The sequence below is a fragment of the Branchiostoma belcheri genome, unplaced genomic scaffold (genome assembly GCF_001625305.1).
Source record: "Branchiostoma belcheri isolate BF01 breed outbred unplaced genomic scaffold, Haploidv18h27 scaffold3, whole genome shotgun sequence".
Classification (NCBI taxonomy): domain Eukaryota; kingdom Metazoa; phylum Chordata; class Leptocardii; order Amphioxiformes; family Branchiostomatidae; genus Branchiostoma; species Branchiostoma belcheri.
The window spans coordinates 4,828,536-4,853,343 of NW_017803909.1; the positions used below are offsets into that span (position 1 = coordinate 4,828,536).

General features: G+C 40.5%; 2 protein-coding genes across 17 annotated transcripts in view; one reads left to right on the forward strand and one right to left on the reverse strand.

Annotated features, from left to right (window-relative positions):
- The first annotated feature begins 72 nt into the window (after positions 1-72).
- On the forward strand, positions 73-24,653 carry LOC109473665 (RNA-binding protein 39-like). Of its 7 annotated transcripts, none has more exons than XR_002140436.1 (21): positions 220-434; positions 1,132-1,211; positions 2,445-2,552; positions 3,073-3,207; positions 3,609-3,655; positions 4,556-4,669; positions 4,958-5,044; positions 5,740-5,763; positions 6,226-6,255; positions 6,843-6,887; positions 7,095-7,233; positions 7,618-7,710; positions 8,215-8,412; positions 8,730-8,795; positions 9,017-9,221; positions 9,444-9,660; positions 9,782-9,887; positions 10,209-10,244; positions 10,421-11,428; positions 18,187-18,189; positions 24,633-24,653. XR_002140436.1 is itself a non-coding variant. In XM_019773616.1 (17 exons), exons 2-17 carry the CDS (start codon positions 1,158-1,160, stop codon positions 10,604-10,606), a joined length of 1,647 nt encoding a protein of 548 aa, XP_019629175.1. In that variant the 5' UTR covers positions 73-434; positions 1,132-1,157; the 3' UTR covers positions 10,607-11,619. The 7 variants fall into 7 exon arrangements, 1 of the variants encoding a protein (XP_019629175.1); XR_002140435.1 differs by having other exon boundaries at positions 2,445-2,490; XR_002140433.1 differs by lacking the exons at positions 2,445-2,552; positions 3,073-3,207 and having other exon boundaries at positions 73-434.
- Positions 11,858-24,808, reverse strand: part of LOC109473663 (CD109 antigen-like) — a 31,667-nt gene continuing 18,716 nt past the window's right edge. For 5 of the 10 annotated variants that reach the window (XM_019773615.1, XM_019773608.1, XM_019773611.1 and 2 more), the window contains 16 exons: positions 20,070-20,187; positions 19,535-19,648; positions 19,012-19,251; positions 18,630-18,777; positions 18,123-18,299; positions 17,634-17,727; positions 16,903-17,059; positions 16,390-16,473; positions 15,714-15,885; positions 15,326-15,549; positions 14,881-15,039; positions 14,292-14,354; positions 13,902-14,011; positions 13,381-13,552; positions 13,147-13,249; positions 12,442-12,942 (listed from right to left, as the gene is read on the reverse strand). In XM_019773615.1, coding sequence (XP_019629174.1) covers positions 12,761-12,942; positions 13,147-13,249; positions 13,381-13,552; positions 13,902-14,011; positions 14,292-14,354; positions 14,881-15,039; positions 15,326-15,549; positions 15,714-15,885; positions 16,390-16,473; positions 16,903-17,059; positions 17,634-17,727; positions 18,123-18,299; positions 18,630-18,777; positions 19,012-19,251; positions 19,535-19,648; positions 20,070-20,187 — 2,317 coding nt within the window. In that variant the 3' untranslated portion in view covers positions 12,442-12,760. Of the gene's footprint in view, positions 12,943-13,146; positions 13,250-13,380; positions 13,553-13,901; positions 14,012-14,291; positions 14,355-14,880; positions 15,040-15,325; positions 15,550-15,713; positions 15,886-16,389; positions 16,474-16,902; positions 17,060-17,633; positions 17,728-18,122; positions 18,300-18,629; positions 18,778-19,011; positions 19,252-19,534; positions 19,649-20,069; positions 20,188-20,849; positions 21,013-23,062; positions 23,232-24,526; positions 24,708-24,808 lie in introns of all 10 variants that reach the window. The other 5 variants (XM_019773609.1, XM_019773614.1, XM_019773613.1 and 2 more) reach the window with 5 other exon arrangements.

The window sequence follows — 24,808 nt, forward strand, 5'->3', positions numbered from 1 at the left end:
CTGCTGAGTGCTGACCAACACATGAGAACTCAATCAAACATCAGTTTTTGTGTTTTGGACTCTGTCCTTAGACTAGACTTCAAGTGTTTCTGTGATATGTTATAGAAGATCATAGAAGACAGACCAAGACATTCTATCACTGTCCCCTGGCTGTCCCCGAAAGTAAGTTACCAGCTCCCTTTGGCGTTGCCAAAAAACGTGACGTCATTCATACCCCTGCCATACGATCTTGTGAAGCCCGTCCCGAGGAGGAAAATCGCGCCATTTTGTTTTCTCCACAGGCACGCCGTGTTTTTCAGACGATCACAGGGCAGGTTGGCGATTCTGAGGTGAAAATCCACCCTGCGCTTTGTACATCTGTGCTGATCACTTGCAGTGGTATAAACTGCATCTCGGAAGTCAGCATACGTGATATATTTGCACAGTTTGTAAAGGTAAGGCGAAAATATCCATGTAAAATGTATTTTTATGGCACTTTTCATCAAGACAGGACGTCGCGGTGACGTAAATATCAAGGGGGTTTAAATACGTAGACCAATGTTTCCTCCATATTTTCCCCCTGAGCGTATGATGTATGATGTAGAGATCGCAGGAGATTTTCATTTTGCAGAGCCAAGGTAGCTATAGAGCTGTGCTTGTGCTTGGGGGCGTGCTGGTTATGGCTTACGCAGATTTCTGTCCTGACCAGGCGAGTCACATGAGTCTTGCATGAGCTAAACACAAACGTACACCGAATATTACCAGGTCACCTCCGAAAATGTGCAAAAATTATACCAATTAGATTTGATATCTCTTAAATTATAAGAAATGTTCCAAATTATGTTCTGTTTTGGAGCTGCCTTTTGTGTAGACAAAGAAAGGCATGGGTACATCCTGATCACGATGTGGTGTACAAAAGCAGTCCCATACCACAGAACCCCAGTTTCCTCGAAATTATGTTCACAAATTGAAGTGGGCTTTACCCATGTTACCTGTTTGTCTGTGTATAGTCTGTGGAAAAGTGATCAACTGCGTATGTGTGCCTGAGTTGTTCAAAGAGCATAATTTCTGCGTGGACTCCAAGCAAAAGTTGTAAACAAATTATTTGTCTTCAGTTTGAAGTGATTTTCTACCTCTTTGTGTCCTGCACAGGCTGTCTGATATAGTGAACAGCAGCCATGGCTGATGACTTCGATGTAGAAGCAATGCTGGAAGCCCCTTACAAGAAAGAGGTAGGTTATGTCTTTGGACTGTAGAATTCTGTAAGCACAGATATTATTGGCCATGTGATGAACATACAGGAATTGTGTGGAATTTTGAATGCAATAATGATTGTAATTGGAAATGGAAGATGAGATTAAAACTAAAAGCTATCTTTGAAACATTGATTTGCAAGGGTAAAACTGTTAGCAGGAAATATTGCTGTTTGGTTGCTAGGGAAAGTAATTTATGAGACTTGGCGTATTGAAAAATTATGTTTTACCTGAATTTTCTGCATGAATAAAACCTGCATAATTTAAAAATTGAAAACATAAAACAGATTTTCTTCATCTAAGTTTTCTTGGCAGATGAATTCTTACTAATGAAATGAATGCTCTTTACAAGCAATAGTTTAAAAAAAAAGTCACAATTGAATAACTGTTGCATGTAAGGGTATAACTTGCACTGATTTATACTATAATGTAATAGATTAATCCATTCATATCTTTGTTCCAAGTGCTCACTTTAGCTCATTGGAGAGTCAATGATTTGTTTGGTATTTTCTGTCACCTTGACTTTTATGTAACATGATTTGATACAGAAATACGGTATGTAGAAAAGTTTAGAAAATTTGAAGCAGTATATTTTTTGTTTAAGAAAGAAGGCTTGATTTCTGAAGACAGAAGCACTGACTTAGTATAATGCATTGATATCTTTTAATTGCACCAATTGTATTCTTTAATTTTAGATCTGCACTTAAGTTAAAATGGTACCCTTGTTACATTAAGTCATGGGAATAATTAATGTTACATGTTTGTAACATCATTGATTTTTGATCAGTTACCCTTTCCTATCAATGCTGGATGCAATTACAACTGATAATTAAGCTCAAAGCTGCATTTAGCAGTGACCATGCTGCATATCTTTGATTCTCAAACCAAATGACTATTGGCAATAGAACATGTCCAGCATTGAATTTTGTGTCCATTTGTCCAGTTTGATTGCATGATTTAGTGTTAATCATTTAAGATGCCTAGTAATATCTTTTCTGTCTTCTCCTTAGTTATTTGACCCCTCTTTGATATTTTGTCTTTTGGACAAAGGAAAGAATTTTCACTGGTAACCTATCAGAAACATGATTCTTCGTTATAGGGAGAAGACAGGAATGCTAAATTGTGTGGATTAATGTTCAAGCTGGACAAATTAGAAGTCTTGTGTATCGGCCCTGTCTGACTGCTGTTGCACATTTCATTCTCTCGTTGTAGACCTCATTGACTTTGTACAGCAACAGTTTGCTTCAAGGCCTACGAGGTAGTGATCATCACCCCAAGTTTGCACACACCTACATCGGCTCTCTCTTACTCTGACAACAGGTTTATAGTATAGTCGTAATCCTAACAGCGTAGACATTATCCTTTGCCAAACAAAGAAGCACAAAACTTTTGGCCCATAAGATTGCATGTGGAAGTTTGCAAAAATAAAACTATTTTGCTGTAATTTTAGCACTTTGGGAAAAGTAATACTTGTATGACAATTGGCATTTGGGGAACTCCATCGTATTTCGTGATGGACATAATGTTTTGTTGTTCATGTGATATCGTCTTCTAACGCAGTCTTGAGTCATCCATTTCTGCATACGAAACATCAAAAAGTAATGCTTGTATCAAATGAGCTTATCTAACAGAATGAGATGCAGGGTTTTTGCCTTCATCAACTTCGATGGCCAATTGAATAAGTCATTTAATTGTTGATAACACATATTGGAACTGATATCAAATTGTCAACCTAGAAGTCAAAGCTATAGCTAGATATTGAGATTGATAGTTTGAAAAAGAAAAGAAACAGTGAACCTTAATCTATAGGACTAAAGTGTGGATCCCCCTCTCGCCCCAGGGTTTAATGAAGCAAGCTGTTGGACACCTCCTTCATCTGATGGCTGCAGCCTTGGGAGCTGACTTCCTGCCGGCTGATCTGTCGCTCTCAATAACTGGGAGTCAATGAGTGGCCTAGTGTATGACAATGATTTTGGTACATGACTAGTGCAACTGGCTCCACTGTGTAGTTAAACCTTCACCCAAGGGTGTGTCAGACCTGTCTGCCTAGTCAGGCATCCGTCTCTGTCCAGTGCTACTTTTATAGGCAGATGAGGTTTTTACTTGTGTTTTTTTTTTTTCTTGCTCATACATCCTACAGCCATGCTAGCCATCTTTGAGCTGGCACAGCTGTGTGGCTTCTAATATTGATGGACCAGATACACATGTGAATAGTTAGTACACTCAAGCGACGGTAACTGTTATATTGAATGCAGCATTACTGACTGAATTTTATGCTGTTGTTTTTTCTTCCTCCCACCCCTTCCCACTTCTTGGCATCACAACACCCACCGTTGTTGTCACATCATTTTGCTGTTGTGTTTTCGGACCTGATAGGACATCTCCAGCAAGTCCAGCGGTGACAAAGATGAAGAAAGAAAAAAGTAAGTTGTTCCTTTATGTCACAAAGGCAGCAGGTCGTAGATGTAAGATAATGTGTAGACAGTACATGTCGACATGGTCCCAGTTGTCTAAATGGAACATAAAGGGAAATGGAAAAGCTCCGGCCCAAGTTTTGTCACACTGTACAGGGTGGTCATTTTTATGTGGGCATGTGTGGTAAAATCTTCCATTGGCATTTGCCTGTGAAGCTAAAAGATAAGTCCACCGTAGATAGTTTCATCAAAACTGTATAGCATCTTTTCAGGCAAGAAGGATAACCATCTCCCTTATATCGTGTACAAATAGGTAGAGGACAATGTGGCAGATATTCGTTTCTCTAGCCCCATATCAGTGGAGGCCCTATATCTCACAGGGTAAGTTTGATATTACTAATTCAGGCAGGAAATCTGCTACCAAGTTTTGACTACTGAGAGTCCATATCTGAGAGTTTTTCAGATATCCTGCTGGAATTTGTTGTGGTGCTGTAAGCTTTTAGTGTGTGGAATGTGGAGATACCATGTCGACTTTCTGCCACGGTCATGTCATAAATGTGGCCTCAGGTAGCTGAGAAGACGACTGACATAGACATGGTGAAACTTTCTTTATTATGTACCTTAACAAGGATTGAACTTATTAGTCCTGTTGTCACTTATCAGTCAAGGGAGGTGGAACTAGTAGACTTGACTGTAATATTGAGTGGGTGTTGCACTTAATTTTATATTGACATGCCAGTAGTACACGAAAATGACATCTATATTTGATTGTTTCCCCCTGAGCACAATGCATAATTATCAAGTAGAAACAAAGCAGGGCAGGGACATTAAACAATTACAAATGCTTTGTGTGTATTTGTCTTTGAGTGTAATTGCTTATGTCTGATGGTTTGGATGGTCTCCTGGCAGGAAGAGGAAAAAGCACAGCCGGAGCCGATCTCGAAGTCGTGACAGGCGCTCCCGCAGCAAGGACAGGGACAGAGACAGGCGCCGCTCTCGGAGCCGCGATCGTGAAAGGAAAAGGTACGTACACGTTTTAAAAGAATATAGCTGTTGAAAGGTGTTGGTTATTGTGTACTGAAGTAAAGGCTAATTGCTACATAGCTTTTTCCAAATTCTTTATCCCTGCTTATACATTTTGAGTAGTTATGAAAAAAAGTTGACTGTGGAAAACTTTTTGATGCAAACTGCTACAGTCCAGCATTTTAATAACCAATGAACTCCCCCCCCCCCCAAAGGCATACATGTAAACTTTTGCAATCTTGATTTAACTGCTGTAAAAATATTTAATCTGGATTAAATTAATTCTAGGAGGAGCCGATCACGGAGCCGAGGACGTTACCGAGATCGCTTCCGAAGAAGCAGAAGCCGCAGTCCTATCCGGGGTGGACGCTACAGGTATGCTCCTTGTTGTAATTGACTTATAAGTTTAAGGAGAAAAGTTATGTACTTATCTAATGGCTGTCCCTGAAAAGGAATCAATTCGATGGTCCATAAAACTATTAACAGGCTGTGTTAGGGACAAATAACTCATCACATGCCAACTATCTCATCCTATAGGAGGACAAATTAGCCATGAACATGAGCAGCAATTCAGTTGAATTGAACCTTGACTCTTTTAACCTCCTCTCAGCTAAGTATGGTTGTAATCAATCATAGGGATTTCTCTGTAAATGGACAGATGACTTCTGTCAGGCAGTAATAATTTAAATTGAAGGATAGGTAGCCTCAGGTGAAGGCTTATAGCAAAGAGAGCAGTCCATTTATCATGATAAACCACCAAATTAACTGAAGGTGGAAAACATTAGCAACAGGTGACTGCATCTGTCAGATGCAATAGTTTGCTGTCAGTATACAAAGCTTTTAAGATATTGATGGGCCACAGCCACATAGATACCATCCATGAACAGTAGACAGTGGTCATGGAACTCAATAATCCATTTTATTGCTGTGTATTACTGTTATATTATGAGTTATACATAAACATTGAAGTGAAGCATTTTGATTTGCAGTTTTACACGTGCCCAAAAAACAAAGGAAAAGTTGTTAGATACATGAAGTGTAGTGACAAGTTGCATTTTTTTCACACGCAGACAAAACTTTGGTGGTCAACCCAGGTATGAATAATTACATGACTAGGGTTACAATGTATTAGGGACCCCAATAGTTTCTGCTCTGACTCAAAATGAATAACTATACTGCTCCTTTTTGCCAGATGCTGTGGCCAAAATATGTCAGGCTTGTTTGCAAGAGTGATGTTTTCTGTATAGACCTGTCAAACATGCATGAAAACAATCCACATTAGAACCATGTGATCAACATCATGCAGGTAGTAGTGGATGAAATATGTACATATATATTTCAGATATGTCTGTTGGCATGACGTTGTGATAAATACATTGAAAAACTCCCCTGGTGGAACTTTACCTGAGTATGCAGCTGTGAGCTCCAGTAACCATACCTAAAGTTTATCTGTGTGGGTTGGTACACTATAAAAAGTTTGGTCCAACCCAACCCCATATGGGATGAGCAAGGTTGTAATATATGCTGAGATGCAATTATTCTGTCTCCCCATGCAGACAACAGACTAAGCCTGCAGAACAACCAAGGTAACTAGCTACATGGGACCAAGTGCAGTGGATAGTGTTGAATATAAAAAAAACAGTGTGGGAGAGAAAGATTTCATACAGACAAATTGTGTACTAGGAAAAGCTTACTGCCTCATCCTTTAAGAGGAAAAAAATTGCATGGCTTCAATGCTTACTAGCATATAACTTGTATAAGCAATTTTCTGAAAACCCAGCACATAACCTGGTATTTGACTTTTACATGAAATGATTCACAATAAAATGTGCAAAGTTGATGCATGGCTTGTTAGAAGCATATTTCAGAAAGCTTCCTGCAAAGAAGTGTCTTAAGGAAAAACATGTAGAATGAAATGTGCAAGGTGCCTACAACTAAATAAATAGGAATGTGTTTATACCTTCAGAATTCTGTTCTGGGAGCACATGCCTATAACCTCCGAAGCCTGTCTCTTCCTGTCAGTCCCAGTAATCTTGTCTTAATAACCTTAAGAAATAAATAGTTCTGCTGATTCCTGATGTGAATGACTTTAATCACTTCCTCTAGTGAGATACACACTCTTGTGTTCATTGATGTGTTTCCTAGACTAAATTCCATGTCAATTTCTTTCCAGGGCTCGCAGTCCAAAGAAGAAGTCCAAGTCAAAAAGTCCTTTGAGGTGAGTTTAACTGAAGGAATATCAGAGTTAAACTTGAGTGATTGCAAGAAAGTAGTGATTAATTAAATTTTGAAATAACTTGCAACATTGAAAATTCCTTCAAGACCTAGTGACCTAGACAGTGTCTTAGGACTCATAACTTCACAATTGTGCCACATTGGTTTGTTGCTGTAGTGATGACTAAGATAAGACTAACTATTTTTGCAGGGAAAATGGAATTACCAAGGATGATAGTGGGCCTCAGCTGTCTCCAGAGGAGCGGGATCAGCGCACGGTCTTTGTCATGCAGCTGTCCCAGCGGGTCAGACCTAAAGATCTGGAAGATTTTTTCTCATCAGTTGGAAAGGTATCAATCTTTTAATGTAGATTTGCATCTTGTAAGCCAAGTACAGAGATAGCTATTTTGCATTGTTTTATTAGCCATGATGAATGACTAGTACAGAGATTTATTGTAGATCAGTGTCTGTGACAATGTTGTACATGTTCCTATTGTACTAATGAAACCTTAAGTTGATTTCAGACCCTGCTCTGCCAGCTGGTTCAATTGCAGGTTGTGCTGACGTCTGGTTGTTCTTTTGCAGGTCCGTGAAGTTCGACTTATATCAGATCGCAACTCCCGACGCCACAAGGGCATTGCGTATTGTGAGTTTACTGACGCGTCGTGTGTTCCAATGGTAAGGACACAGTTGTCCAATTTTTGAAGCAGCAATCTCTCTTTACTCTGTTTTAGGTTCGTGATGTGCGGTTAGTGTCAGACCACAAATCACGTCGCTCAAAGGGCTTTGGCTATGTGGAGTTTGGAGACAAATCCTCAGTCCCATTGGTAAGGCTACCCCCTCCTAGTGGCATGCAGCTTCTACTGTTCATCCAAATGTACTGAATGCAAAGTTAATAAACCATGTCATCACTGTGGGACATGAGGATTTTAAGTTGATTCCAGTGCAACAGTTCCATACATTTTTACTAGTGTCCAGAATAACATGTTGAAGAATTAATCAAGCACACTGTATTTTGTGTCCAAAATATGTATTGTAGTCCCTTTGACACTTTGTCATTTTTAAAATTATTTACTTCTTATAACATACTAATAAAATGTCCATGTGGTTATCCAGTGTTTGTCCTGGTTTTGTGACATTCCCTATGAAAGTCCAATTTGGGATTAAGTATGCATTGTGTACTCACAACGAATAATTTTATGTTGGAGTTTAATATGATAAAGGCACAAGTATGTGATTGAACATAGCCCAGTTATGTTAATATTCAGGATATTAGATAGCGGAGTACTTATATCCCTTTTGAGTACTATATCCATGTTTGTATTCCCTAGGCTATTGGTCTAACAAACCAGAAGTTACTTGGGGTCCCCATCATTGTGCAAGCATCCCAAGCAGAGAAGAACAGGGCAGCAGCCAACTCCCAGAACCTGCAGAAAGGCAGCTCCGGTCCCATGAGACTGTACGTGGGCTCCCTGCACTTCAACATCACAGAGGACATGCTGAGGGGAATCTTCGAGCCTTTTGGAAAGGTGTGCCATTGCTATTTCATATGATTAATAAACTGACTTCACAACATTCCTAGAAACATGTAAGCTGGTGTGTTACGCCGAAGGGCAGTTATACCGGCTATACTGATACTGATTCAGATACAGAAACATTCCTTTTTAGCATTCCTACGTAGTCAATACCTGTAGTAATACACTTGCCAAACAGCAGAGAAATGGTCAGAATTGACAAAGAAATTTCACTGATGTAAACCAACAGACGCTCTGTTGTAGATTTTCTGTAGACTTGTAAGTTTTCAGTTCTGTTGATTAAAACTTGCCACCCTGTCGCCCCCATACAGATCGACAACATTCAGCTGATGAAGGACAGTGAGACGGGGCGCTCCAAGGGATACGGCTTTATCACTGTAAGTCAATGAAGTGTTCTTTCTCATGTGCCACTTCCACCGTCATCATATGAGTGTAAGTCAATTTGCTGATAACATAGTGTTAGGTAAAGTTGAATGTTAAAATGTAATTACGCAGTGGCAATTAAGCCAGAGTGTTTTTATGTGTGTAGGCAGGTAGAAAAGAGCTGAGTTCTGTTACAATGTTGGTAATTGTTTGTTTTTGAATGTGTGCCTTGCAGTTCCACGATGCAGAATGTGCAAAGAAAGCCCTTGAACAGCTGAATGGGTTTGAGCTGGCAGGCAGGCCCATGAAGGTGGGGCATGTGACGGAGCGGTCAGATGCAGGAGCAGCAACGTCCTTCCTGGACAGCGATGAGCTGGAGCGGACAGGCATCGAACTGAGCACAACTGGGCGTCTCCAGCTCATGGCTAAGTTGGCTGAAGGTCAGGAAAGCATTTGTGCTTGGTATCATTTGTAGTTGTTGTTTTCTTTTCTCAATCTCATTTCACATAGATTGAGGATTTAAAAGTCTGAACTTAAAATGTCATTAAAATCTGACCATGAACCAATTTCTTTTCCTTTTGGTACATCAGTTGACACAAATTGAGAGAAAGCAGTCCAAGATGTGTTTGTAATCTGACCATGTGTTGTGTTTACCTGTTCAGGTACTGGGTTTGAGATGCCAGCTGCAGCCCAGTCGGCGTTGAACATGCCCATGGCTAGCCTGACAGGCCTGCCCACCCTTCCCGGGGCAGGGCCAGGGGTAGCAGCCCCTGCAGGGGTCATGCCTGCAGCAGGACAGCAACCACCTCCCCCACCTGTACCCATCCCTGCGTATGCCACACCATGTTTCCAGCTCTCCAACATGTTTGATATCAAGATGTAAGTATCAGAAGCAGTTTCTTGTTAAGCTACAGGGCTTGTATTTCTATAGCTGGGGGTCACTTAGGGCAAATTACTGTTGAAGAGTGATTAAAAGATGTGTATTACTTCTTTCTTGCAGGGAAAACACTCCAAACTGGGACTTGGAGATCAGGAATGATGTAGTTGAGGAGTGCACCAAGCACGGGGGTGTTCTGCACGTGTTCGTGGACAAAAACTCTGACAACGTGAGTCTTAACACACATTTTCATTTTTTTATTGTATCAACACCCTCAACATCCAGATTATTAATTGTGACCTATGCAAATATGATGAGTTATTAACAGTAGGTTGTCGTCAGTCTCTTTACTGCCAACATAAATACTCAATCCTTCTAGGGCTGCTCTTGTGCATTATACTTTCAACTACAGATATTTTCTGTTAATCAGTCATTCCATGTTTGAATAAAATTCTCCTGACATAATACTACTATTAATAGTACAATCTATAATAACTAAAATATCTGATACACAAGTTTTTGGTCTAAATGAATCTTCTTTTTTGTGCAGACCGCTGATCCATTGCAGGGAGGAGAGCAATCACAGGTCAGTATTGAATTGTTAATGGTTGCTATTACAGACATTATAATCACATTTAGGGCTTGTTAAAAGGCAACTAAGAAATAAGAAGGATTAGCCCTAAGGATTAGTTCACTCCTGGGTCCTAAGTCCACAAATAGAACAGCACACAGAAAGTTGACAGTACTTTGTTGTGTTTACAGGGGAACGTTTATGTGAAGTGTCCCAACATCCAGACAGCAGCAGCCTGTGTGAACGCCCTGCATGGAAGATGGTTTGCAGGAAAGATGATCCAAGCTAACTACGTGCCAATAGTGAATTACCATGCACTGTTCCCTGAAGCAATCACCGCTACAACATTACTACAGCCGGCAAGCGCTCAGCAGTGACTACCCTTGTACATTTGATGGTCCGTACCTGTAGTCAGAGCACTAGCCCATTGTTTCTGTGTTGACCAGTGGAGATGACGGTCCTTTTGTAGATTTTATCAGCTCTACATGTACTGAAAAGGCTTCAGTTTCACTTGTAGATGTCTTCAGTACAGCTGCATCCGACATTGTCTTGTATATAACTTGTCTGTGCATTTGAAACTGTAAGTTTCCATGAAAATTTGGCAGTCTTTACCTTGGAGAAGAGACTTGTTTTTAGGTGCTCAAGGTTGATTCTTGAGGGATGGAACTATGCTATTGAATTATTTCAGTTATATTACCCTGGTTTACATTGAATTGGGTGATTTTTTTTCATGGGGAATGATGATGCAAAGGGACCAAAGTGTACATTATGTGTTTATCCGGAGGAGAACAGTATTGGATTTTCAAATTAATCTACCATCCTTGTATACATACATATACTGTATTTCCTGTAACTCAGCTCCTGAGACTCAAAAGACCTCCTAAAGGACTGCATGTGATGGAGAGTCAATGGACCCACCCAAGATTAAAAAGGATTGTCATTGTTATGTTGCATGTAAAAATGCTGTCCACAGAATCTGGAAAACACAAAGAATTGTAATATTTTAGTTTTTCCACTAGCTTTTCTGTAGGCAGGGATTAAAATAGACCTAGCAGCTACTCATTGTATTTAGCATGTCTAGTTTGATGCATATTTTGGGCTTTGTAAGTTCTGCAACTGCTACAAACTGGCAAATACTGGAAACAGCTTGTAAATATGGGCCAGCACCAATAGTTTTCGGGGTCAGTGGTGGTTCATTAGTTGACCAATTAACATTGTTGTCTTTTGTTCACCTATTGTTTGTTCCATGGCAACAAGGTAGACCTATAAGTACACTTGTATGTATTGTTTACCACATACACGTGGAGCCTTTTAACTGTCGAAGTCACAGAAGTCAGGTCAACATGAAGAACTTGCGAAGTCATTTATAATAAACCAATTTCCATTACAATGTTGTGTTTTGTCTTCTTGTGCCAATTCAATTAAAGTCAGAACTATAGTGTATCCCAAGGCCAATGTATTCTTTTTCCATGTCTTTGCTGGTACAAGATTACATTTCGTACAAGGTACAAGAGGAGGAAATGGCGAAACATATATATATATAGTTTTCTCAGCTCATATTCATGATTACATGTGACCTCAACCATGAAACTTACAACACAAATATCACACTCAAGGGAAGACAAGGGTTTCTGATACCAAATTTTATTAAAGCAGCTTCTATCTTTAAGATGATACATTGCACAGAAGAGAAAATCATGTCTACACATGATCAGTAGATTTCATAGAGCTGATATACATCTATCCCATATTCATATTGGGCAATTTTGCCCTTGCTCAGCAGCTATTCCAACTTTGTTAGACTTCCTTTAGACTATATTACAGTTAATAATAAGGATAGGCACATCTTTCTAAATTATACACCACATTAAATATGATGGTCTTGATTACCCTGTGACTTTAATTGATGACCACTTCATTTAAACTCTCAACTTTTGGAGGCTTGTTTGTCACTCCAACAAAGTTCCAAGCCATTATTACTGGTGGTTAAAACTTGAACATTTTTATTTTGGACTAAGATAATTCGTTAAAAAGTACATTCAATTGTAATTTTAAATAAATTTAAGCACAGTGAATTAGAAACTTTGTATATTAATCTATATTGGTATTGTTGACCATGCAAACAAGTTCTTCGGAAAGCCAGTAGCTTTATGGAGAAATGCTTGTGTTGTATTGATAAGGCATGGAACAAAGGTGAAAAGATCCCAGCCTAAAACATTGATAACCATATTATGTGCATCAATTCTTTGGAATAAGAAATATGTGAATGTTCGGTCATTGGCGGGGATTACCTCTGAACAAAAATTTTACGCAGACTCTTACATCCTAAGTACAGAATCACAAAAAGCTTTGCACACTGTTATCTTTCTACTGTGAAAGATTCACCTCAAATCAAACTAGAATGACAACATGATGAATTAAAATATGGAATGTGCAAACTGAAAATTACAAAATCTTAGTTTTGTTACCAATTAGCAATTGAGGCACATCCAGGCATTCCTTATGAGTGTTGGTCGGGCGGCGTTACTCCGTTAGCGGACAAAAAGCCTGGTCAGTAACAGGAGCATCACGCCCAAAAAGGTGTCCATGGCGAGGGCGGCTGCGGCCGATCTTGGCCCCTGTCGGGTGCGGCATCCAGTACAGTCGGCACAGACGTCACAGATGTTGGTGTTCTTCAGGGTGTCCGACTGATATATATTTGATGCCTTGTCCTCTGTGGGTACCAAACATTATAGATTCAATATACACATATTATGTGTAATGTCTGTGTAAATACTAGTCATATCGTAGCAATTGTTGATGTGGACAAGCTTCATACAGAGTGTCACTAAATTTTTCTGTATGGCAGATTCCTGACAACAAAGGAACATGATTATGTATGATCAGTAGAATCTATAATCTGTGCTGCTGTACAAACCTGGCTTGTAGTAGTCATACACCTTGACGACAGACGGCTGAGTCTTGGCGACTGGCATGGAACGGTGGGATGTCAGGGTCACACAGGTGGGATTGGCATTCATCTGGGTGGCACAGAAAACACAAAATGTGAAACTGAACAGCCTACTCTATTGTGAAACTGGCAATGTTGTTGGTAGTGTCTGCTTGACACTGTGGACTGTATGATGGAACAGGACTCGACTGTTCAACACACCTCATCAAAGTAGAGAACAGCCCTCTTGTTGTCGGTTGAGCGCTCAGCTCTCTTCAGAGTTGGCAAGTTTTGGTTCGCCACCAGAGCCATCAGGTCAGCATCTTCCACAAAGAAGCCAGAGGGAATGCCTATCTCCATCACTGCCATGCCACTGCTCCCACCCAACTGGTACCTGTACAGGGGTTGTAAAAGTCACCCAAAAAATCAGAATACGATCGTTATAATAGAATGATGGTATACTCAAAGTCAAAGTAGTGATTTTGAATATTCTTTATTGCCTTGCCTCTGATGAGTTCTTCCTTAACAGGCTAAACAAAAGGCAACTTATTTCAGGTAACCTGAGCTGTAATAATTGTTGACATGCCCAGCTTACTTCCCCTAATTTGCAGCTTGAACAGCAAATTCCTACAAATCATACTGTGTGAGACATTACCCAGGTATGAATGCTTTGAATACATTTACACTATGCTACAAAGAAGTTAACTCCATAGAAAGGCTACCCAACAGTCAGGGCTACTTACGTTCCACATGCCTCACAGGTGACAGAGTTGGTGTCACTGTTCTGGACAGTGGCTCTCAGAGCAAAGGAAGGGACTGATTCCACCATGTCAACATTGTACCGCACAAAGAGCTGGAACAGAAAAAAAATCTTTGATTGACTCCATAGCTACATGTAATAGTGCCACACAGTCTCATGTTGTACAATACCCAGTAACCAAACTAGCTTAAGCAGGGTTGTAGGCTGTTCATCTCATGTTTCTGACATATTTGCAATAGTTAACAACTTGTTAACAAAATGTAGTGAGACCCTCAGGTGAACACACGTGGGTGATAGATCTATGTCTACAGATCATTCTTGCAGTATGTCTAATAATGTTTGCATGAAGACTAGAATGGAATAGAATTTATACCTGCAGCAGGCCCATTCCCTGTCCCTGGGCACGTGCAGTAAGGGTTCCACTCACATTAGGGATCTGGACAAAAACGGTAACAATGGATATAAAACATGTCAAAACAAGGAGGACAAACAACGGTATATCTTTCAAATGAACTACTGTTGTTCTAAGTTCATCTTAGATGGTTTGAAGCTGAAAGGACTCTTGAAACACAAATTGAAGCACAGTTTGTAACTTAAAATATAGTACAGTTATCTCCTCAAGTACTACAGTGTGTCACAAATCTATAATGACATGCAAATGGTGACTGATATGATCATGAAGCAATTTGAAATTCATGAAAACACCTGAAGAGGACCGTATGACTATTGTTTTCCTTAGTATAAAATTTATTGTTTTTTCTTAATGCAGTAAAAATTCCAGACAAACAATGATCAAAGATTATGATGCCAAACAACAACATATAACATATGTACAATGTACCAAAAGAGTGCAACTACCTCTACTTTATATTTTTGCATCAATATATATAGCAAGCTCAGTGCTCAACATATATTTCCAATGAAAGTGTCTCCTATATAGGCTACACTCGTCAGGCTCTCACCTCCACTTGCTGCAACACGATGGCATTCTGGTCGTTAATGGTGAAAGTGTGAGAGAAGGTAGAGTCTGTGCTTGAAGTGATGGTAACTGTCATGTCCAGTCCGCCAGCTCGAACTGCAGCAGCAAAGTAGGCCAGCGCCTGCAGCCCCACAACTGTGTCCTGTGGATGAACAGTAACAACTTGGCAAGACAGCTAGATCCTCCCAAGCAACCTGTAAACACTTTATTCTCCCTATTTTATACAGACAGGAAAAGTGCTGTTTTCCTAGGGTACTACAGTAACTGCAAACTTTCATGTAATAATTTCTCACCAAGTTCCAAATGTGGTCTGATATCGACTAGCAATTTGTTTTGAGAGAATTACGTGTATGCAGTAATAGATGCAGACTTCAAATTAATGAATGGATAGATACGAGTTCTGACGAAGATATGATGTAGACAGCCACCTGTGTGGATGAGTACCCTCCATACGCATTCCTTTGTTCTGTCAGCCACTTCATGATGGGCATCCCATCAATCAGGCTGTCCCTGGCCAGGTATGTCAGCAGGGCGTACGCCGTCATCTCCACGTCAGCGGAGGGCGGGTTGTGGTACGGAGGTCTCCACATCAGGTCATCGCTGACTGGGGGTGGAGTGGCTGTTCCTCCCTTAGTCCAGTACTTCTGTCCCCCTAAAACACGTCGACATGGTCGCTATTTACAAAACCATCATGACCGTCAGATGAAGTTGAAAGTAAAGGATGGAAGTTGAGAAGTGTACCTGTAATGTGACATACGTCAACATGCTAAGCAATCTTCGGCTGTCAAACAATAAACAGGGAATTGCCCTTCCTACCATCTGTCGTTGCCAAGCTGTCCATCTTCTGGAAGGCAGCATCCTTCTGGCTACTGCCGGCCAGCGTAAGGGCATAGGTCATGGTGACGATAGTGTAAACATCTGTCTCCCTGTCAAGTCTACCCTCCAGGAACGCTACAGCTCGCTCCTTGGCTCTGGTCACATCCACCTTCTACAAATATAAGTTGTAAAAGAAGATGGTATAAGATTCATTTACTAGACTATGTTTCAACATGCTTGTGCCAAATCTGTTGTTGGCATACATTACTGGTGTTGCTAAAGGCAGACATACATACAAGATTACATGGGCATCATTTACACATTTACTAGGTGTTTTTCTTGTTGTTTCAGCATAATGGTTTGACAAAAATTACACATGCGAAATGGCATACTTCTATAAGTTCTATTTCTAAGACATTACAGACATTTTCAAACTAAAGTATAGGTGCCATACATTACTTGCTTTACCATAACTGTGTATGAAATGAAAATTTACAAAGTCTTACCGGGGTAATACATCATATTCAGAAGACTCTCCCTTAGTGTATTAAAGGAAAATTCTGTTGTGTTGATGACCCTTGCCAATCTTATGAGCTTATTTTTTTATGAATACTAGTACATGCAATTGTGTATTCTGTATTGTAAAATGTCATAAGGACAAAGGAGGCACACTCACATCACTATCAGCCGCAATCTTGTCGTACTCCATCAGGGCGGCCAGAACATAGGACGTCATCGTCACGTCAGAGGACAGCCCTCCCTACATCCAACAGACAGACATTCAGGCAATGTTTGCTACCAATTCAGATGCTAAGAACTACTCCTAGACAAGTATTTTCCTTGGCTGCATCTGAACCCTATTTTGTGAATCCCTAATTCTAGATGATCTGAGGTCTTTTCTTAAGATTTCTAGTATCTGATGATTGGCACATCCAAACTTAGCCAAGCAGGTGGATGCATGCATATGATACTGTAACAGTAAATCAAGCTTTTAATTGCTACACTTTCTGTCCTATAGCTAGGTATGTGCTACACATTCACAGTCGTCCAACTTTCATGTACCATGAGGCTGTGTCTTGCAATCATGGGGGAAAAACAAAGTGGCCATTTGACTGCTACATTCTGCTAAGTCAGTACCACTTGGAGAACTCCTAATTTTCCTTCCATGAGATACATAATGAGTTCTTACCTGCATTTCCTTATGGATGACATTGCCTGGTTCTGAAAAAACCCCAGTGTCCAGCTGTTGGTTCATCAGCCATCGAACGGTCTTGGCCAGAACCTTTGGGTCAATGTAGATGTAATCTACTGCCTGCGAGAAGGACTTGAGCACGAATGCTGACAGCCTGGATTGGAAGGATATGGGTCCGTCACTGATGTTAACAACATTTCACTCCAAAAAACTATATCTAATAAATATACATGTACTATGAACAGAACGAATGCTGACAGAGACGCAGGCCACTCACAGAGATCGAGGAGACTTGAGGAGACCTACTCAAGTACATTTTTGTAAGTACAAGTAAGTATGAACAGAACAGTATATGCCCTTACATTCACATTTTATTTCAAGGTATTACAGAAAGGGAGGTTTTGCTGTGCTTGGAGTTCATGCTTGAAGCTATTATGTAGTATAGCACAGATACAAAACACATATTAGCAGTGTTATGATTTCATGGTAAAAGGTCACTGCAAAAATGAAGCCACCAGAAACATTTCACAATTTACAGTGTGCATTCTATGTTGTTGGGATGTGCAACATAACTTTTACCAGTCTTGTACATGTTGTACATTCAACATATTTCTTGCCCCTTCTTCTCAATACTCAATGATGTAGCCTTGCTTGTTGGCACATGCTCTGCCCAGTTTGTCATAAATTAATAATTCACAATATGGAAAAGATGAGTAGACATCACCAACCATGTGCTTCCAGAGGGATCATTGCTTCCAAAGGCACTGAAGGACATGAGAGTATGTGTGTCATCTTTTGTGTACGTCAGTTCACGCTGATAACCTGGCAACGTGATAAAAAACAGATTAGACAATAAAGAATCTGAAAAGACACATTTTACTGTCATATGTGTAATAAATGGTATAATTCAATCAAAAGACTGTCTTTCATAAACTTGACACGGACACCAATGAAACATCGTGTGGTGCAACGGCAGCATGCGCGACTCGGAATCAAGATGTCCCGGGTTCGAGTCCTGACATGCCACTGACTGGAAATGCACTTTGCATGACTTTCTTCACTAGACTGAATTGATGAGTATTGTCTGTCCACTATTCGTTTCTATGTGCGGGACACAACACCAGCAACAGCTGCCTCTGTTCCGCGTGTATTGCACTGTTGCAATTTCAATAAATCAAATCTATCAGATCCCAACTCTCAAGACACAGTGCCCCTACCTGCGCCCATGAACTTCAAGGCTTTGTCCTCAATCTCTGGGGTGACCTGGTTCGTCTCGTTCAGGTAGTGCATCACATAGACATTGGGTGCAAAGGTGATCATGGTCTGTTCACCACAGCCATATGGCATCTGCAGGAGACTGTCCAGCCCACTGATGGTCGAGCCCATCATGTCACCTGTACACAAAAAACATAGGCCATGTTTTTGTTTGTATTTACCTGCATCTTGCAACAACAAAAAAACATGTCATGGCATATCATCCCCGTTCTGTATAGGATTGGTGTATAAGTCAGATTCCTTTCCATCCACCATACTAATTGGCATAGCTCTTTTACAATACATGAACAACTTAATGTCCCTTTTCCACTCACTTCTACACTATAGTATACTGAACAATCTGGACTCACAGAAAAATTGCACTGAACATTCACATTAATTGTGTATAAACATGGCAAAGGCTCCTTAATCATGGGCTCAATAACAGGTAATAGGAGTACTTAACTTACCCATAACAGACACACGAGCATACGCTGACCCAGCCACCAGGCCATTTGTAGGCACAGACAGGTACATGTCCTTTGTGATGTCACCATTACCGCTGTCACCAAGGTCAAGTATGAAAGACTTGGTGTACTCTTTTTGCTCTCCCTCAGGCTGCACAAACATGTCAGACAATAAGTTAATGGCAAAGGTAATTGTTAATGCCACTGCTATGGATTTATTTTCTAATTTTTTCTTTTTTTTTAGTTCCTCCAACATAATAAGCCAATGCAGCAAATGCAACAAATTCTGTTCCTAAAATTTTGGGGAAAATAAGAACTGAAACAGCAGAACTACCAAGTAAACTCCTCATCAACATCACTGTGAGACCTTGACTCTAGACCTCACCTCTACAAGCAGCTGCCTCTCCACAGCATCAGCAGCCAGTGTCGACTGGGCCATCACCTTGATGGGGATAGCCCCAAAATGCTTGGGGAGGATGGGGAAGGATTTGGACCTGGAGGAACCAGCTGGAACAGTCAGTACCACGGCCTGATCACCTTCCACTTCAGAGCCGATGGCGTTGACATCATTTGTGTCCATCACAAGATGCCTGAAGCCACTGTCCCCCTTCAAGGTCACGGTCACCTGTGTAGGACAGGGACATACTGTAAATCACTTTATATTTGTGGTAGCAATAGTTCGCGGTCTGAGAAAAATGGACATCTTTGCAGAACTATACCTTCGCGGTGGCAGCAGGTGTAGCAAAAAGAGAGTTGACAAATTATTTATTCACGGTAATAATAAGTTTGCGCTACAGGAGTGGCCGCAATAACTACGAAACAACGTACTACGAAAATTATTGTTTAGGTTCAAAACTTTATTGTTTAAAACTTGAAGGCTTTGTACAGTAAAGAGTAGGTTGACTCACATCCATGTCCACATCCATGTAGTTGAAGACCAGGGCTTGAATTGCTGTCTCCTCTTTATTGACCACAGAGTAGGGCAGGTTCAGCGACACGAAAAATGGACGGAAAGCCTCCATCTACATGTACAACAGCATTGGGAATGTGTGTACTATTAGAATTACATTACCTTTGATTTGATTTGAAAAGTTGCTAAATACCATTAAAAAGCTTCAAGTGTGGCAATGTCTTAAGGTACTGTTAAGCTTTTAAACTGTCTCAAAATTTTTTAATGTTATAATTGGTCATTCCACTTACAAAATGTACTATGACTTGCCATAATTGCTCTATCTAAAGCAAAAGTCAACAAGATAAAAAAGCTAGTCTGCTGATAGTTGAAGGGTGTAAATATTTTTTATATATACAGCAACTGCTTATCCTGTCAAAAAGCATTTATTATTAAATTAGACAATGTAATCTTCCAGACCTATGATTAGTTGCCCTACTGTCACTATACCATATAGTCATGTAGTACTTCATGTCTCCTACTACTCTCCCTACCGAAGCAGGTGTATCTGCCACCCCAAGACCACTGACATCGTTCAGAGCAAATGCACTGGCTACCCAGGATGTGATGGTGTCTGGCACTGTCGAGGAGAACACAGCTGTACCATCAGCCCTAAGGAAGACATCCACAAGTAAGTCACCCGTAAGACATGTCAGTAAATAGTGCTTAAATTCATACTGTTTTGGTTTCAGTAATGTTCAATGATGAAATGGCTTTAAAATCTACAAACTGATCAGTATTAAACTTCTTGAGAACAACAGCAGTCTACATAGTCTGTGAGTTAGTGTGGTAGTATCTAATACACATTTGTAAATGTGCTGCCGTCAACAAAACTATTGTAACCATGAAAATATATCAGTTGACATGCCATAATAACCAAAGTCTCTTCAATTAAGGGAATGTTGTGACATCCATTTTGCCATGTTAGGCATTTTTTTGGTATATCAAGATAAAAGAAAATTGAATGGTATAGCTGATTTCTTTTAGTTACTTCAATATTCCAAGTTTTTAAACCTCCCTGAATATTCCAAGGCAAAAATAAAACAAACTAGTGGAGAGCTACAAAATTGAAAAGACTTTGGATTCTACCTCTCCAAACTACATAATACATGTATTTACATAATCAAGTTTTCAAGACAGAAGGAATGGGAAGTTCAGAAGATACAGATACTGACAGACATAAGAAACATTTAGCTGTGCTAAAAGTGTTAGTATTGCTTGGAGGAACTAACTAACTAACTTGTAAGTAACTACCAACAGTCATCTAGCTGTACCCTGCTCTTGCTTTGGTCCAAAGCCATGTTTCTGGAAAGAAGGTCCGGACTTTACTGACAGCCATTAAAGACTCCCCCTCCCCTTCCTGTATCATGCTTGACTCCATTGATGCAACTGCAGGAACTGCCATGGCAAACACCATACCTGGTCCACCACGGAATACTAGCAGGAAAGCCATGCATGCAGTTAGTTAACATACATACCAGAGGCATAGCCATGCAGTTAATTGTTAGTAACATGCAATAAGTGATTAAACAGTAAGCACCATAATGATTAGTCTTAATACAACATTCTGCATCTAAGGGGAAATTTTGTCTTTTGATCCTGATAAAGTTTTTGTAGTTGATGTTCAATCTCCATCCTTGGTCTTTATACATGTAACTGAATTCTGGCACATGTACCAGTCTTCATTCTCTATATCCTATGGCCAAGTACAATGTAGCCTCGCCCTGTATGAAACTAGTTGAGACAGCAGACTGAAAACATCAAGTACCAGAGAACAGGAAAACGCAGAGTTGACATTCCTTGACTCTTCCTGCCTCATGCTGTTTTATACTGTCTTATAAGAGGAAAGGTGGTGTTTGAAGACACATCAGTGAAGACTGCAGAGGAAGGACAACTTCCGAAAGGCTTGATCTGACACGTCACATGATGATAGTGCCTGTTACCCTGTAGTTGCTTTGTCAAACAGCCAAGTTTCAGGGAAGAAGCTGCGGACACGCTTGACTTCCAGCAGGCCACCATTATCATGTCCTTGGTTTAACAACAAAAACCTATCACCCTCATCTTTTTTTACATGCTCATCAGAAACAGCAACTCCAAGCACTGGATCCCGATATACATCTGAAGTTCAAATGGTTAAGACATTATTTGCAAATGAATTGCAGGTCCACTAGACAGGTCTAATGCCTTGAATTGATGCATGTTGAAAATGAAACTATCTTCCAAAAAAGCCAATATTTTAAATCCAACCCACAGTAACAAACGACTGTTACAAAACTGAACAGAACAACCAGGAGGGTTGACAACAGACAAACACAGAACAGAGACATGACATGACATTGCAGTCACTGTTAATCTGCAAGAAATTACGGACAAAAAAATTGTCATCCGATGTGTTGTTGCTATGTTTGCCAAAGCTATTTGGTATCTTTTGATTAGCACAACTAGGCCCCCTTAATTTGGAAGAATTTAGTACATGTAAGCACAATTTTTCCTCATTCTTTCACACACACCAACAACAGATAGCATTCTTTCTCCTTCTATATATAAAGGACATGTATAAAAACTCAACATACATGACATACATGTACAGTCAGACAAGATACAGACAGCTTCCATCTGTGTCTGGGCAAGGAGATTTGATCCTGACCAGAAACTCTCTGAAGATCAGATGGGAAAAGCCAGTCAGTGTAACCTTTGGTGTACCCAACTTTCTCCAGAGGCTATAAAAGCAAGCTGCAGACCTTCCTGTGCAAAGCTCATACTACTGACAAAGCTGTGGATTTGTTCTGAAATGTTAGATTGCTGTCTGCAACAAATCTACAGCTCTATACATAGCCATGAGGCCATCAGCATTATGTACATGTATTACACAAACCCTTCGGTAAGTTACTGTTGCTCCATCGCATCATGTAGTGCATGCAGTAGAAAACTGCCAACACCTAGCCTGACTAAGCGACAAATCCTGGGCGTTCATGGGCGTTCGCTAAAAAGAGAATGCGCTAGCCAACACCAGACAGTCACCATGGATCAGAATCTAGAAAAAACCTTATCCCTCACCTGGTCACTTAATTTACTTATATCAAAGAATGAGCCCACACCAGGAAAAGGTTCAGCAGATGAAGTCAATATGACAGCTACATGTTTGTAGTTGAATGTTGGACAGATAAAAGTTATAGGCAGTTAACATTCAGTGTTTATACAGCAGTTGTGTCACATTGTAAGATATATGAATATCAAATAAATTGAAGAGACTGAGTAGAATGAAAGTTGCTGTTTCCCAGTTACAATACTATCCCAAAGCGTCTAGTTCTTTGCAATTCTGGGCTTCTCAGTTCCTCCACCATATCACTGAAAGTCAAACGTGTGCAACTGTTAGTCTGAGAGAACCGAATACAAGTGGTTAGTGTGAGGAAAAGACACTTCAATGCAGAATATAGCAGAGGTAAGGGTGCATCTCCAGGGTTGTGTTTTGTTGTGTTAATGTTACCCTGCTGTGGCATTTGTCCATAGCCATGTTTCGGGGAAGAAGCTGCGGACACGTTTGACCTCCTGCAGACCCCCGCTGCCTCCTCTTCCTCCTCCTCCTGCCCCCTCTGCTGCAGCCCCGACTGGCACCATGTCCATCTCCATCCAGGCATCATCCATATCCATGAACCCTTCATCATACATTTTGTAAACTGTTAGGAAAGTCATTATAACATCTGTCAAGATATACAAGAACGAATTTGATATTTAAATAAGTGCACTGGAGCCCCTACAGACTGCTGGCAGGCAATGACGAAGTAGTCTGTGACATAACAGAAGGTCCCATCATGATGTCCAACCTGAAAATTGTTAACTCCTTGAAACTGTGTGCTGTATACAGGAAAAAATCGAAGGGTTGGTAACAAAGTACAACTGCTACAAATAAAGCCATGCAGGTCAATTTGTTCTTTACAGAACAAATACCGTAACAGTTGCATTTTGGTTCAGCAACTTTGTTTTGGATCCTTATTCAACTACAGTATATGGGGCTCTGCAAAGAATCTTTGTAGGGTAGAAGCAGTATTTCACACTTTTATGTCCTCCCCCCAACACCACCTATTGTTTCATAAATTTCTAAGCAATGTATTATGTCCTTTCCTCCTTCAATAGAGAAATCTCCAACCTACATGATCCCAAGGCCACATGGCAACACTTACTAGGCTAATGATAGACCAAGACTACAGACAGTACTGTATATGATACCCCTGGGTGATGAACCAGGCAGAAAAATCAGGCATTAGGACAACAGACAAGACAGCTAAGACCCCAATGCCAGTATTTAAGGATTCTTTCACCTGACTCTTGTCATCTTAGGTTACTACCAATCCTCCCAAGTGGGAGGCAAAAGCTAAGTTCCTGGAAGAAAACTTGGGGTAGCTACATGTAATTACTAGAGGCATTCAAGCATCAGTGCATGTGCCTACTCTGTTACACCTAAAGGCAGACGATCAATTTGGTATCAATAAGTGGAGCATATATTTAGGCTAAGCCACCACAGAATGCCATGCAGAGAAGTCACCTTAACCCTTTTCCTGCTAACTCAACAAATACAATATCAACTTTCAGGACCAGAGCCCAAAGCAAAAGTTGAATGCAGTGCCTGTGAATTCTGATATACAGTCTAATTATTGATACACATGTCGGTATGTTATATTGATGTAGATGCTTATTTCTGAAACAGTAGAATGTTAAGTTAACTCAGTTTGGATTCCTTGCCATTTCTAATACTAGGTCCTTGGTAGATATCAGGTTCTGAAATTCTGTCCCTTTCAGTTGAAATTTCGACCATCCCTGCTCCTTGGTCTAAGAGTACAGACCACGTAATCATTAGTGTGAGGGAAAGAAATTTCATTGCAGGGAAAGTTGTGCATTCAAAGCAGGGAAAGTGGTGCATCTCCAGAGACGAGTTTTGTTGAGTTAATGTTACCCTGCTGTTGCATTTGTCCATAGCCATGTTTCGGGGAAGAAGCTGCGGACACGTTTGACCTCCTGCAGACCCCCACTGCTGCCTCCGCCCATGTCAGAATCTGGAGCTGAATCTGCAAGTGGCACCATTTCTCGCATGAACACGTCCTCCTCCACTCCTCCTCGACCAAAACTTGGCCAAGCTATCAGGGAAAGTCGAAAAACTGTCAATATATTCAATTTACAGGGAACAATCCAGTGTGGCTCCCATAAACCGCTCAAAGGCGATGAAGCAGTAGTTGGC